Raw genomic sequence first — 14036 nt, forward strand, 5'->3', positions numbered from 1 at the left:
TGTGTGTGTGTGTGTGTGTGTGTGTGTGTGTGTGTGTGTGTGTGTGTATGTATGTTTTGGTAGGCAAATAATACAACCTGGGATAAAACCTGAAAAATTAAAGAAAAAGTCACCTATAATTCATACTATAAAATAGGAGATACTTTAATATTTTTAGTATCATTCCTTCTTGGTGTTTTCCCTCCCTTTGGTCTGTTGTGTATAACTGTGTCCCGTATCTGCATAGTATGCTGATGTCATAATTAAGGAACTCCCCCCTGCTCCATCAGGATCTGAGAGTTGCTTGGAATGGCATCCCTGTCCATGACAGGGTCAAAAGGGAATGTGGTACCCGGCCAAGGTGATGGTTTGCTGAATGAGCTCTTCATATCATGTCTCCCAGGTTAATGCATATCTTAAGCACAATTCTTAAAACAAATTATTGTTCCTTTGAGTAAATGCACGTGTCATTCACAATGTTCTTGTCTTTCTGGTCTTGTAACTTTTCCTTTCATTCTTTGCCATGAGAATGCTGTGGTAGAAAACTCCATGAAAACACCTTTTTCCCATGTGTATGTTGACTTCATTAAGTTATATCACGACAAGTGAAATTCCTAAGGCCAACAGTCTGGGTATGTTCATTGATTCTTGATTCTATTGCTGGGTTGATTTTAGAGAGCTACTTTGCAGAAATGATGCAAAGCATTACCATATTCATTTCTGATCTATTGATTTAAGGAATTAACACTCTTCCCCCATTAGTTTTGGCTGACATGTGTTTGATTACTGCTAGAGTTGGTCCTGACTATTGTAAATGGAGAATCATGATTATATCCATTGAGAAATGGGAAAATACAGGTATTTTCTAAAACGCTATGGGAATCGTTATCACTAATTATCTAATTGACTCGCTTTTTCCTTTTTTAATAAAGGGTTAATACAAACATAAGCTTTTCATTCTACCTCTCCTCAGCCATTACCAAATAAAGAATCAAGAAATTCAGACTTCACAAGACTTAAAAATCATCGTCAATCATATCTTGCTAATGAAGCAATCAGAAAGAGTCAGCAACTTGTCCACGATGTGTAGGAAGAGAGGAAAAAAATGGGATGCTGTCATACGGCACGATGATACTTCCTTTTTTTCTTTTTTTTTTTTTTCTTTTCTTTTTTTTAAACATGTTTAGGGTACTTTAAAGAAAGATAATATAAGACTCTTTAAAGAAAAATAATTCCTTTAAAGTTTCAGGTGCTTTTCATAAAAATGGTTCAAATAGATGTGGTAAATCCTTAAACCAACCAATGACACAGAAGGGAACATAACACGACCTTGACGATTTCGACTGTTATTATGAATATTCACTTGTACTTGCCGAAGTGCCCCAGGACTGCATTTTCTTGTTTTGTTTTTATTTTTGTTCCATTTTTGAAGGGAGAGCCAGGAAGTTATTAAGGTGCCTCCAGGCCCACTGCACCCAATTTCTGTTGATTTTTCTTTTAAAAATCTCTCATCTGATATTGCTGGGAACCTCCATCACCAATGGACCAGAGGGCATCAACCTGAATTAGTTTGCATCAAAGATGTGACTTTATAACCATATGGCTACAAGCTTTGTTGATCACGAAATCTAAAAATCTGTAACCACCGTCCACATACTGATTCCCTTTCCTATTTCTTCTCCCAAGATGAAAATTGTAGTTAATAAAATTTAAAGTTGTCCAAATAAACTCAGACAGGCCAAAGCAGGGTGTAGGCATTTCTAAAGAAGTCATTTGCCTCCAATTATTGTAAGCAACGCTCTTTGCCAGAAGTCTAAGTGAGAAAAATATATCGTTAGGATAGTTGATAATACTGTATTGCGTACTTAAAAGTGGCTAGGAGAGGAGATCTTAAAATTCTCATCAGAAGGAGAAAAATTTGTAACTAAATGGTGACAGGTGTTACCTGGACTTCCTGTGGTGATTGTTTTCCACTGTATACCAATAGCGAACCGTTATGTTGTACACCTGAAACTAATCTAATGGTGTATGTCAATCATACCTCAATTTAAAAAAATCAGAAAGCAAGCTGAGTTAAGAGAAGAGCATGAGCATGCATGTCATTTGGGGGACTTTCTGTGGAGGTTTCAATAGAGACTATGGCCGCCCTGTATGCGCCTTGAATAAGAATTCAATATGGGTTCATTTCTGGGTCCCAGGGTTCCCTGCGCACTGTGGGGATGCTTTTATTACCTTCTGAATAGTGAGACAAGGTCAAGAGGCTGACACAAGAAGCACCCGCGCCGGAGCCGAAGATGGTCACTCTCTTGGGATCCCCACCGAAGGCCCCGACATTCTCCTCAATCCAACGTAATGCTTGGATCTGATCCAGGAGCCCGTAGTTGCCTTTGGCCGCCTGGTCGCCAGTACTTAAAAACCCTGCGAAAGAACACAGGATATTTGGGGTTGCCACCTACAAAATATACGTCAACATCGCTGCTATCTGGAAAGACATTCCACGGTTTACTTTGTTCATTCTTTACTTTTCCTTCCTATAAATGAGAAGCAACAGTGTAGCGCACCTTTTCCATGGCAGAAAGGAGTATATTATGTAAATAAGAGTTACAATGGTTTTTGTTTCTTCTGACACTATAATAAAGTGTCTCATCTGGGGGTTTGTATGGGCTTAACATATAAGGTGAAATGAATCTAAAATATTTACAATACACGACAATATCAGAAACCTATACACTTTACTAGATTTAAGTTATCACTCCTGTGTCTATGTTGGTTTTCCTTGGGAAAACAAAAAAGACTCCTAAAAGAAGTTTTTCAGGGCAAAACAGTGTGTGTGTTGGCATCTGTGTATAAGACTGTGTGCACTGTATATAAAACCAGTATAGGTTTGCTTTTCCCCATTGAATTCCTCAATAATATTTTCATTTAACTCCTTTTAATGCTTAAATTTCAAAGTAAATTATACCCATCATGTCATGCCACACTTAAATCGTTTAGGATGCATCTCTATTTTTCTATATAAGGAAGATATCACAGTTACATGCAGAAACTTATAATTCTTTAATTTCAGCCAAAAGCCAGTGCATATTCAAATCTCCCCAACTGTCCCCGAAATAGCATGGGCTGGTACATTTCATTTTAAAAAATAGGAGGATTCTGTAAATTAAGCAATTAGATCTCACTCAAGGCATCAGATTCTAAATTCTTCCTTTTTCAAAAGCTGCAAATAAGGCAATACGGGCATTTAATTGTGGCAAAGTGATCAGTTTTCGAAATCTATCTCATTCCCTGCTCCTCTCACACTGCAAAAAGATCTTGACCTGGAAATTCTGTTTTCCTCTGATGTTTGAAGGCATTTGTGTGGAAGAGACACTCTCCCACTCAGATTCAAAACTATGAATATTTTATAAAGCATCCTCCAAGCTTAAATACTTGCACAAACTTTAACCCAACTTTATGTCCAAATCTGTCTTGAATAAGCCTTCTGGGGAAAAAAAAAAGTCATAAAAAGTTGTTTTTTTTTTTTTCCCCCCCACTTCCCATTCCTACGTGCCCCTACACCAGATCCCCAATTATGATATTTTTCCTTTCTGCACCATTTCTTTATTCCAAGGGCCATGACGTTCACCCGTTTCAACGAATGCTTATTCAATCACCATGGAAAGCAGCCGCGGTGTTTCTATGAAGACAGAACTGATCCAAGCCCTAAAATAACAGAAATGAACCGATGCCTTCAAACACATCCCTGAGCAAAGCTGACAGCAATTCAAGCGGCCCTCGGAGTACCAGCTTCTCAAAACCTAAAACAAAATCATAAAGGATGAGATCTTACACCTACTGAGGAGAATGAGGCTTCCCTTCCAGAGCCTGCCTGAGTACCTGTGGGAAATGGGGGATGGGAGCCAGGAGGGGATTAGAAATGGTCTGGTTCAAAAGAAAGCGGCCAGAAGGGTGATTGCTGCTGTTATGCTAAAATCACAATAATCGGGACTCACGGTGGCCCAGCCCTACAGGTAGATGCAAGATGACAACTGCCAGGTTGTACCTTTAGGCCATATCGTACAAACCCACTCCCCTCCTAGGTTCCTGGGGATGGATGTGAGATTAGCTACGATGAGAGGAGGTGTTCAGATGTTTCCAGGCCCTCCTTGTTTAATGAGCAATTACTAATTAGTGTTTCATGCCCGTGAATGTTATGTGGCCTCCACATTCATCCCTCTTACGTTTTACATTCTTTCTCATAAAATGAATCACACCCTGCTTGGGAGAAAAGCCTCTTTCACCCAACTTTATGGACCGAACGGGCTTATAATGGCAGCCTGGGTGCCGTGTAAGGACCGTAAGACAAGCCTCTCTTCCCACATTCAGGAAAGAGGTGGTTCATTTCTAAAGGCTCCAGGAATTTTCTGGCAGAACTGTTCTGTTTTTAACTCATCCCTCCTCTGCCCACCTCCCTCCTACTCTCTGCTCTCATGGAATGACCTAGTCGGTTACTGTTTATGGGGAGGATTTGCAACAGATGGTAAATCGCGAGGCTATGAAATCAGAGCCCCTCCGTCCCCAGGAATACATGACTTGTAAAACCTCTCCAACGGCGGGCTCATTAATCTTCCGTACCCTGGCAAATCTGACTTCTCCTAAGAGCCGCCCATGGAAAGCCTTGATCTTGGCAATTCTGCTCGCCTTTCAAAAGTCCTGAGGGAAACAGCTCTCCACGTGTCTCTGAACTTGAGCAAAGGAACGTGGGTTTTTTGGAAGCTGGTGTTTCCATAGCGTCTGCTGTGGAATCTTCATTTATTGCAACATCCAGGGATTGCTTTTTTTTTTTTCTTTTTTTGGTTCTTTTTAAAAATTGAAATGACAAGCAGGTCAGAGTCCCCACTGCAGGGACAGAATGAATGCAAGTCATTTTATGTTCCCTATGACAGCATATTCCTTTCCGATTCTGACCGTCAAAACACGGTGTTCGATATCACCCAGACAGAGGATGTGTGTGGGTTTCCTAGCGTGGGACTGTATGAACAACAACATGATAGCAGCGCATCAACTGGGAAACAAACACACACATTACCAAACATCGAGCATCCGCAGAAGTCAGTTTCCCAGATGAGCAGATAACTTTCTTTGACTGGCTGACGCCAGTGATTTTAAACAAACAGCTCCTTTCATGGACAAACATTCTTGGACCCCAAATCCTCTCAGCATTTCAGCTGACGAAACATTGGTTTTTGAGATTTACTCTCTCTGAACTGAAGCTTGTAAAGCAGTAAGCCGTTACCACTCCCCACACACAACTGAACAACGAAAGAGACGCACAAAGGAGACCATTTGAATTCACACAGATTAATGACGAGATTGATGCTGAGTTTCATTCAAAGTAGTGGAAGGAACAAAATACACACACAAATACACGGGATGTGCTGAGTGGCTGTGCGGTTATTTTAAAACTTGGTTCATGGAAAAGATGCTTAAAAACCCCAAATCCCATTTCCCACCTGCAGGCTGAATGAAATGAATATAGCGTACGCTGTATTTGGTCTTAATATTGCTCTAGAATAGAACGTTTCAGTGTTTTAACGTAGCGAAACATGATCTAAATGGTTCTCGTTCATTTGAATTCCAGGGGATTAGGGGAATGATTCCGGGCCACATGGTTTTCCGTCCACTTCAGGTCAACAGTGAGAAACCCAGAGGGGTCAGATGTGGCTGGATTTTGGTTCGTTTTAACATGACTTTAATGCCACAAAGGACTTTATCTCTTAGGAAATAATTCATTACATAAGCACAGTAGGCATTTTTTTGATGACCATTACACAGACAATAATTACTAAGTGAATATAGAAAAATATCTTTTATGTTTTCAGGGTATGTATTCACCTGTAATTCGCAGAATTAATCTAGGGTCTCAGCTATATTTCTAAAAGAATTCTATGTATGCGTGCATATATATGTATACGTTTGCATAATGACCTATTTTGATTATTTGGTTCCTTTGCAGTAGCAGGAGCATTTGCAAAATACAGCAAATCACTAGCCTTTATTATATCAGAATCCCTCCCTCATACTTTTATATATATGTGTGCAGACATATATATATATATATACACACACACATACACACATATATATATACATACACACATATATATGTGTGTGTGTGTATTTGAGTGTGCGTGTGTATTTGAGAGCGTGTGTGTGTGTCTATTCGTACACACAATATTTAAGTTAATGGAGTAAAAGCAAATGTTTAAATGAAATTGTTTCAATGAGAAGAGACAGGATTTACTTGAGGTCACACAAATGAGCCCAAACAGAAACCTGTGTAATGAGAATTACAGCAGAGGTAGAAATGTGAAAAACAGGCCAATAAATGCACATCTATATTCTTGGATGTTTACAGGAAATTACTCCCTGGGTACGTTTATTACAAGGTGAAAGGGAAGTTTTCTTATTGGAAAACCATTTATGACTTAACAAAAGGGCACAGATTCTAAAGGATAGGATGAGAGGGAAGGGGGGGGGTATACATTCAAACTCTGCAGGCGTGATAGGCAAAGCTAATTGAAATTGTGTCTGTTTTTAGTTTTCATCCTACTTAAAAATGACACGAGTCATAACTGATGCTGCTTCTATGGTATCTCATCATCAGCTCAGTATCACACAGAGCTATCTCCAATGTCAGCAGAATGAATCGAACATGCTTATGAAGGACCCATGATTCCTACAGCATAGGTTTCCAAACCTGGGGCCCATGATGTTATTAGTGGGATTCCCTGCGCTGTTTTCATAAAGTATATTCTATCCCCACAGAATGATTTAGAATGAGGCTGCACAGAGGTCTTAAAGTACTTTAGTTGAAATTATATGGATTCATAGAACTAAAACCAGTTAGATTCTGGAAACAAAATACAAAGTGATAAACAGTCTGTTTATTACACAACGCCAATGAAAAGGTGAAGATAATTGGTAAACGTGTTTCACGATGATGAAAATTTGGCAACAGCCAGTCTGGAACCAAACCCCCTTTGAACCAACTTTAGATTCTTTTTGGTTCAAAACCTCATCCTTGGGGCTTCCCTGGTGGCGCAGTGGTTGAGAGTCCGCCTGCTGATGCAGGGGACGCGGGTTCGTGCCCCGGTCCGGGAGGATCCCCCATGCCGCGGAGCGGCTGGGCCCGTGAGGCATGGCCGCTGAGCCTGCGCGTCCGGAGCCTGTGCTCCGCAACGGGAGAGGCCACGGTGGTGAGAGGCCCGTGTACCACAAAAAAACAAAATAAAAATAATAAAAAAATAACCTGACCCTCGATCATTTCTCCGGATTTGTTGATGACTCAAGCTCTACTGGCTCCCAGATCCTTTTGGTCTGATTTCTTGAATAGCTCACATACCTCATCACTCCCAGGATTCTGCACCCGCAGTGTCCGAGATAAGAGCTCTAGTTCATTGCCTCAACCGTGCTGCTTCCAGTGCATTTCTACAGTATCAATCTAATCATGCCGCTCCCCAACGCATACAAATTGACAAAACTCATGAAAATGGAAATCTGAACCCCTTTGACCCACCAGTTCTATTTCCATAAATGCTTTTTCTATAAAACATCTCTATCTGGAGATACAGAAATAAGTCATGCAAGGATCTACAAAAAGAAATAGGTAGGAATCCAATCAATTCTTATTGATTATAATTTTGAAAATAAGGATGACAGGAATCTCAACGTCCATGAACAGGAGATCTGTTGCAGGAATTCTGTTGGCTGAATCCATATCATGGGAGGCTCTTTGTGTGTATAACATGATACAGAGTATTTAAATGTGTAAACACAGAACCACATCCGAGTTCTCTTCACAGAAAACCGTGAGTTGCTGAATACTGTGTCTTATGATCCGATTTTTATGAACATCATCAAATGGGTGTGTGAAATACAAACTCCGAAAGGAAATCAAGCAGTTCGTAGCATTTCTCTATAGGAAGGCAGCTTCAGGTGATTTTCACACTTAATTTTAAATATGTGTGCGTTTCCTTCCAACTTGTAACTGCTTTTTTAGCAATCACATACACACACACACACACACACACACACACACACACACACAGAGCAAGCTCGTTTTAAAGTCAAATGCATTAGTGGGATATCCAGGGCCATTCCCTGTGGTCCCATCTCTACATCTCTGGACATGCTCTACACACGCCCTTTAGCCTACAAATCTACCACATTACACGTAACTGCCCCCCTGGGATATGCCCGGCCTTTCTATCTCTCTTTGCCTTTGTATATTCACTCTTCTCCATCTCTTCCTAGGATGTTCTTTACAGGACTGCTGGGATCCTGAAAGCTGTCTTCCTCCTGTAGATATGGCCTCACATCCAACCCCACTATTTGCCCATGGGGTACAGTGCCACCCGGAGACCAGCTCTGTCACCTCCCTGGTCCAACCCCTTAGGCAGGAATCACCTGCAGATACAGGCACTGCCATTTTCTCTCTTTCCCTCCACCAATGCGGGTCCCTTTTCAACATTTTCCTAAGGGTCTCAATTCTCTCAAGTCAGTAAATTGCTTTAAGTGAGCTTCTATGATAGAACTGACCTCTCTATAGGAAGGGTATCTGCCCGCAGGTCCGTAGCCCGGTTATTGCTTGTACTGGAATCAGTCAAGTCAGCCTTGGATTTGAGTCTACAGGAAAGCCTCGGGCATATTATGCAAGATTTCAGAGCCCTTTTCATTTTGTTTATGGTTTCCTTTACCGCAAAAACTTGGAAGTTTGATAACTTACAGAATGGGAGAAAATATTGGCAAATGATGTGACTGACAAGGAGCTTAATTTCCAAGGTAAACAAACAGCTCATACAACTCAACAACAACAAAAAACAAACAACCCAGTCAAAAAATGGGCAGCAGACCTAAACAGACATTTCTCCAAAGAAGACATACAGATGGCCAAGAAGCACATGAAAAGGTGTTCAACATCACTAATCATTAGAGAAATGCAAATCAAAACTACAATGAGGTATCACCTCACACCAGTCAGAATGGCCATCATCAAAAAGTCTAAAACAATAAATGCTGGAGAGAGTGTGGAGAAAAGGGAACCCTCCTGCACTGTTGGCGGGAATGTAAGTTGGTGCAGCCACTGTGGAAAACAGTATGGAGGTTCCTCAGAAAACTAAAGACAGAGCTACCATATGATCCAGCAATCCCACTCCTGGGCATATATCCAGACAAAACCATAATTCAAAAAGATACATGCACCCCAATGTTCACTGCAGCACTATTTACAATAGCCAAGAGATGGAAGCATCCTAAGTGTCCATCGACAGATGAATGGTTAAAGAAGATGAGGTACATGTATACAACGGGATACTACTACTCAGCCATAAAGAAGAAGGAAATAATGCCATTTGAAACATCATGGACGGACCTAGAGATGATCATACTAAGTGAAGTAAGTCAGACAAAGAAAGACAAATACCATATGATATCATTTATTTGTGGAATCTAAAATATGACACAAATGAATATATTTACAAAACAGAAACAGACACAGAAAACAGACTTGTGGTTGCCAAGGGGGAGGGGGTGGGGGAGGGATGGATTGGGAGTTTGGGGTTAGCAGATGCAAACTAGTATATATAGGATGGATAAACAACAAGGTCCTACGGTACAGCACAGGGAACTATATTCAATATCCTGTGATAAACCATAATGGAAAAGAATATGAAAAAGAATGTATATGTGTGTATAACTGAATCGTTTTGCTGTGCAGCAGAAATTAACACACTGTAAATCAACTATTCTTCAATAAAAAATATTGAAAAAAAATAAAAGATCTCAAAGCTTCATTCTTCTCAGCTGTGGAATGGAGAAGAGTAAGTGTCTAGCACATAACATAGCTTGGGGAACTAACTGCACTGTGTCTGATGGACAGTGTGTGTTTAAAAACGGTCACCAACTAGGCTGATTTCCTTGATACGAGAAACACTGCCATTTATTTCTGTTTCACCTACATATAGCAAGTGAGGAGAGGCGTCTGTTGATAGATAAAATGGGTCCGTAGGGAACATGGATTACTGGTCTACTTGGACTTTGTCTTTAAGATTATGCAGATGATCAACCTCACGCGCTCTCTGACTGCAAATGTGGCTGGTGAATAACTGTGCGTGAAGGTGACAGATATTTCTTTACAGTCTGTTTATTGAGTTTTAATGAGGTGCTTAAAGTCTAAAGAGAAAGGCAATGCAAAATATATATCGCAGGTTTATTCATGCTGGGAAAATTATGGAGTTGCTTATTCAAACAACATTTATGATATATCACAATGACCCAAGTAACGTGCTGAAAGCTGAGGGATGATGATACACTAGAGTGGATTTCCATAAATACTTTAAAAACTTACACAAAATCTTTTTTTCCACTTGTGAGCTTCAATTTGTTTTTAATAAGAATATTTTAAAACCTATTAGGATTGAAAGTCATACTTTCTGCCAACACAATATATTTATGAAACATACGTAAGATATATATTTAGTACCTATATGGTATTCAGGGCACTGTAAATTGCATTTAAGAAAAAGAAGATGACATACACCTCTATGGGACAAATGTGAAACATGATTTGGATAATTCCTCTTAAAGTGAACAAGTTTAAAGTAGGCTCCTCTGTTCTATCCTCAATCACAAAACAAGCATGATGGTAGTGGGGTTTCCTAGTATTTACTGTTGGATATCGTCTGTGGGCAGACAAGAATTAATCAGATTTGTTCTCATTTATCCATAACATGATCACAACAACTGAATGTAATAAGAAACCACACATTCATTTTCATCTCTAACAAACGTCAGCGATGTCTACTAACTCACATAACGTTTTCTGTGTCCAGAAATATTCCCAAGCTTTCCAACGCTGGTTTTCTCTGGGAAACTTGGAAGATGATTAAGAAGACTGTTTGTTGATGGTTTCCTTTGCTGGGCAAAAGTCTGCTTAGGTCCCATTTGTTTACTTTTGTTTTTATTTCTATTGCCTTGGGAGAATGGATAAAGAAGATGTGGTATAGATATACAATGGAATACTACTCACCCATATAAAAGAATGAAATAATGCCACTTAAAGCAACATGGATGGACCTAGAGATGATCATACTGAGTGAAATAAGTCAGACAAAGACAAATATCATATGATATCACTTATATGTGGAATGTAAAAAAACGGATACAAAAGCATTTATTTACAAAACAGAAATAAACTCACAAACATACATAACAAACTTACAGTTACCAAAGGGGAAAGGGGGGTGGAGATAAATTAGGAGTTTGGGATTAACATATACACACTATTATATATAAAACAGATAAACAACAGGTCCTACTGTATAGCACAGGGAACTCTACTCAATGCCTTGTAATAACCTATAATGGAAAAGAATATGAAAAACATATATGTAACTGAATCACTTTGCTGTACACCTGAAACTAATACAACATTGTAGAAAAAAAGAGAAGACTGTTTTAATTAAGAAAACCACTGGGACGATCTTAGAGGGTATAACACATTAGCAACAAGTGAATAGAATGACCTATAAAAGAGCTAAAATCCCAATAAAATGTTTAGTTTCAGTTCGGAAAGGTTATTGAAGAAAGAAGGTGATATTTCCCAGCAATGAGTGTGTATCTACCGTCCATGTATCACACACGAAAACTGTCCCTTTAGTTGAATGCTTTGACCATGCTCTTTGCCTTGTTCTCAGTTACTATATATTATAACTCTCCTAATATCAGTGCTTTGGGGACATTTCTGCTATTTTTCTTTCCAAGGATGGCTGGTTCACATGCCCATGACTCTCAAACTCCTGTTGTCCTTGACCACAATGCATACTTGGGACGCCTCTTCTAAGCCCCATTAAAGTACCTTTTCTTCTTACAAGACCCCAAACGGTAGCTAATTTTGAAATGGAATGCTTTCAAATTGGAAGAGGATTTCACCAAGTGCTTGAGATGAGATTTTGCAATTCTGTGTCCACGAAACAGGACAGACTTTTGATTTGTGAGCCGTTACAAAATCCCACTGTCTCTCTTACTGTATGAATATTTATTGTTATAACTGCCATTGTCATTTTTGATAACTCTTTCCTAGGGACACATGGAGATGCAGGGAAGGCTTTACTGAGAAATTTGGATGTTAGGAATTAAGCCTCCTCCCTGAAAGAAGTAACATAACAAAGAACACTAAATGGGTCACAGAACAACACCGATATGGGCAAATTCATCTCAAGAAGAAGATAACTCTCTGTTCTTACAGATTAGATGTTAAACAACTCTAACTGTGCCACTTTTCTATTTAAGAACTTTTTATACCTCACAAACTTGTGCTTCAACAAAGCAGTTCTCCAGAGTCAAAAACGTCAACTCTCTCATACACAGAAGGCACAAAGAGCCACCTTTGGTCCATTAAATATTGACCATGACCCTTGGGTTCAACAAATGATCATTTACCTTGCAGTGGCCGAAAAGCAGAACCAGAACTGGAGTCGACAGTGGGAAAAGTACAGATTTTAAGATAATGAAAATGTAATAAAGATTAAATATTAACAAGCACATGGGGTTAACTGACAGTTCATTCAACAGAACTTCATGGGTGTCTGGAATATTCCAGGCACTGCTTGGCCTTATGGTGAAGAGAAAGCCACCATTTATGAAGGGGATAAAACTAGATCTTTGACCACCTGAAACTCATATTCTCCTGTGTGTAGATAGACCATAAATAAAAACTAAATAATGTGTGTAGTATGCGTCTCCTATTGCTGCTGTAACAAATTACCACCAACCTAGTGGTTTAATACACACATATGTCTTTTTTTATTATCTTCTTTTTTAAATTTATTTTTCATTTTAAAATATGTTTTTTAATTAATTATTTTTTGGCCGCGCCATGTGGGATCTTAGTTCCCCGACCAGGGATCAAACCTGTGCCCCCTGCAGTGGAAGCGTGCAGTCTTAACCACTGGACCATCAGGGAACTCCCTACACACATATTTCTTATCTTACAGTTTTGGAGGTCAGAAGTCTAAAATGCTTCTGGAGGGATATTTTCTCGCTGAAGCTTAATGGAGAAAATGTTTCCTCTTCTTTCGTTTTTTCTAGGTTCAAGAGTGTTGGCAGTCACAATATAAGGGGCAGAGTCTCTGGTCAGGGAGGTCACTGCAGACTTTGGAATGTTATTTTTAATGTCACCTGTGAACCTGCCAGCCTCGGCAGGAAAAAAGGACATGGAACCTTCCCTCACCACCTCCTCTTTTATCAGCAACCCTATAACTGCTCTTCATGAAGAGGCAGGAAGAAAAGGGAAAAGTTCTCTCTACCCAGACACAAAAATCCTGGAACCGAGCATGTCTCTCTCTCTTTCCTTTTTGCTTCATCTGCCAGAAGTTGTGACCAATTTTATGCTCAACTCAAGTACCAGAAAGTCTCTGTTCCTTTTGCGTCTCTAGATGGAATCTGGACTCTCATTTTTGGGAAAAAAATGCATGGGGTACTATATTCTGATGTTGCCTCCTCAAACAGTCCTTAAATTGAGTGAAATCAAGTGAACATACATACATACATATGTGTGTGTGTATCCCTATACATTTTGATGTTCTAATCATTTCTAAGTGTACAATTCAATGGGATTAATTACATTCACAATGATGTTCAACCACCACCACTGCCTTTCTGCTAAACTTTTCATCATCCCAAAGAGAAACTCTCTAACTATGAGGCAGTAGGTCCCACGGAGTCACGTGTCCATAAGATGTGTTACCTACACAGTGGGCTAAGGCTGCTTAAGTAGGTGTGATATCTCTATTAATGACCAATGCCACCCCCTACCATTCCCACCTGCAATGATGGAATGGATCTTTTTGTTCCCCTCAAATTCATATGTTGAAATCTTAACCCCCAGTGTGATGGTATTAAGTGGTAGGGTCTTTGGGAGATGATGAGGTTGTGAGGTTGGAGCCCCCATGAATGGGATTTACGTCCTTATAAAAGACACCCCAGAGAACTAGCCAGGCGAGGATACGACTTTAAGG

General features: G+C 39.7%; 1 protein-coding gene across 8 annotated transcripts in view; it reads right to left on the bottom strand.

Moving 5' to 3' along the window:
* The window catches only part of NLGN4X (neuroligin 4 X-linked), a 344769-nt gene that overhangs the window by 14854 nt on the left and 315879 nt on the right, over positions 1 to 14036 (bottom strand). For all 8 annotated transcript variants that reach the window (XM_027095517.1, XM_027095511.1, XM_027095510.1 and 5 more), the window contains one exon: positions 2212 to 2397. In XM_027095517.1, coding sequence (XP_026951318.1) covers positions 2212 to 2397 — 186 coding nt within the window. The remainder of the gene's footprint in view (positions 1 to 2211; positions 2398 to 14036) is intronic.

Source organism: Aethalodelphis obliquidens, unplaced genomic scaffold (assembly GCF_003676395.1).
Source record: "Aethalodelphis obliquidens isolate GAN/ISIS:26980383/991018 unplaced genomic scaffold, ASM367639v1 scaffold91, whole genome shotgun sequence".
Taxonomy (NCBI): domain Eukaryota; kingdom Metazoa; phylum Chordata; class Mammalia; order Artiodactyla; family Delphinidae; genus Aethalodelphis; species Aethalodelphis obliquidens.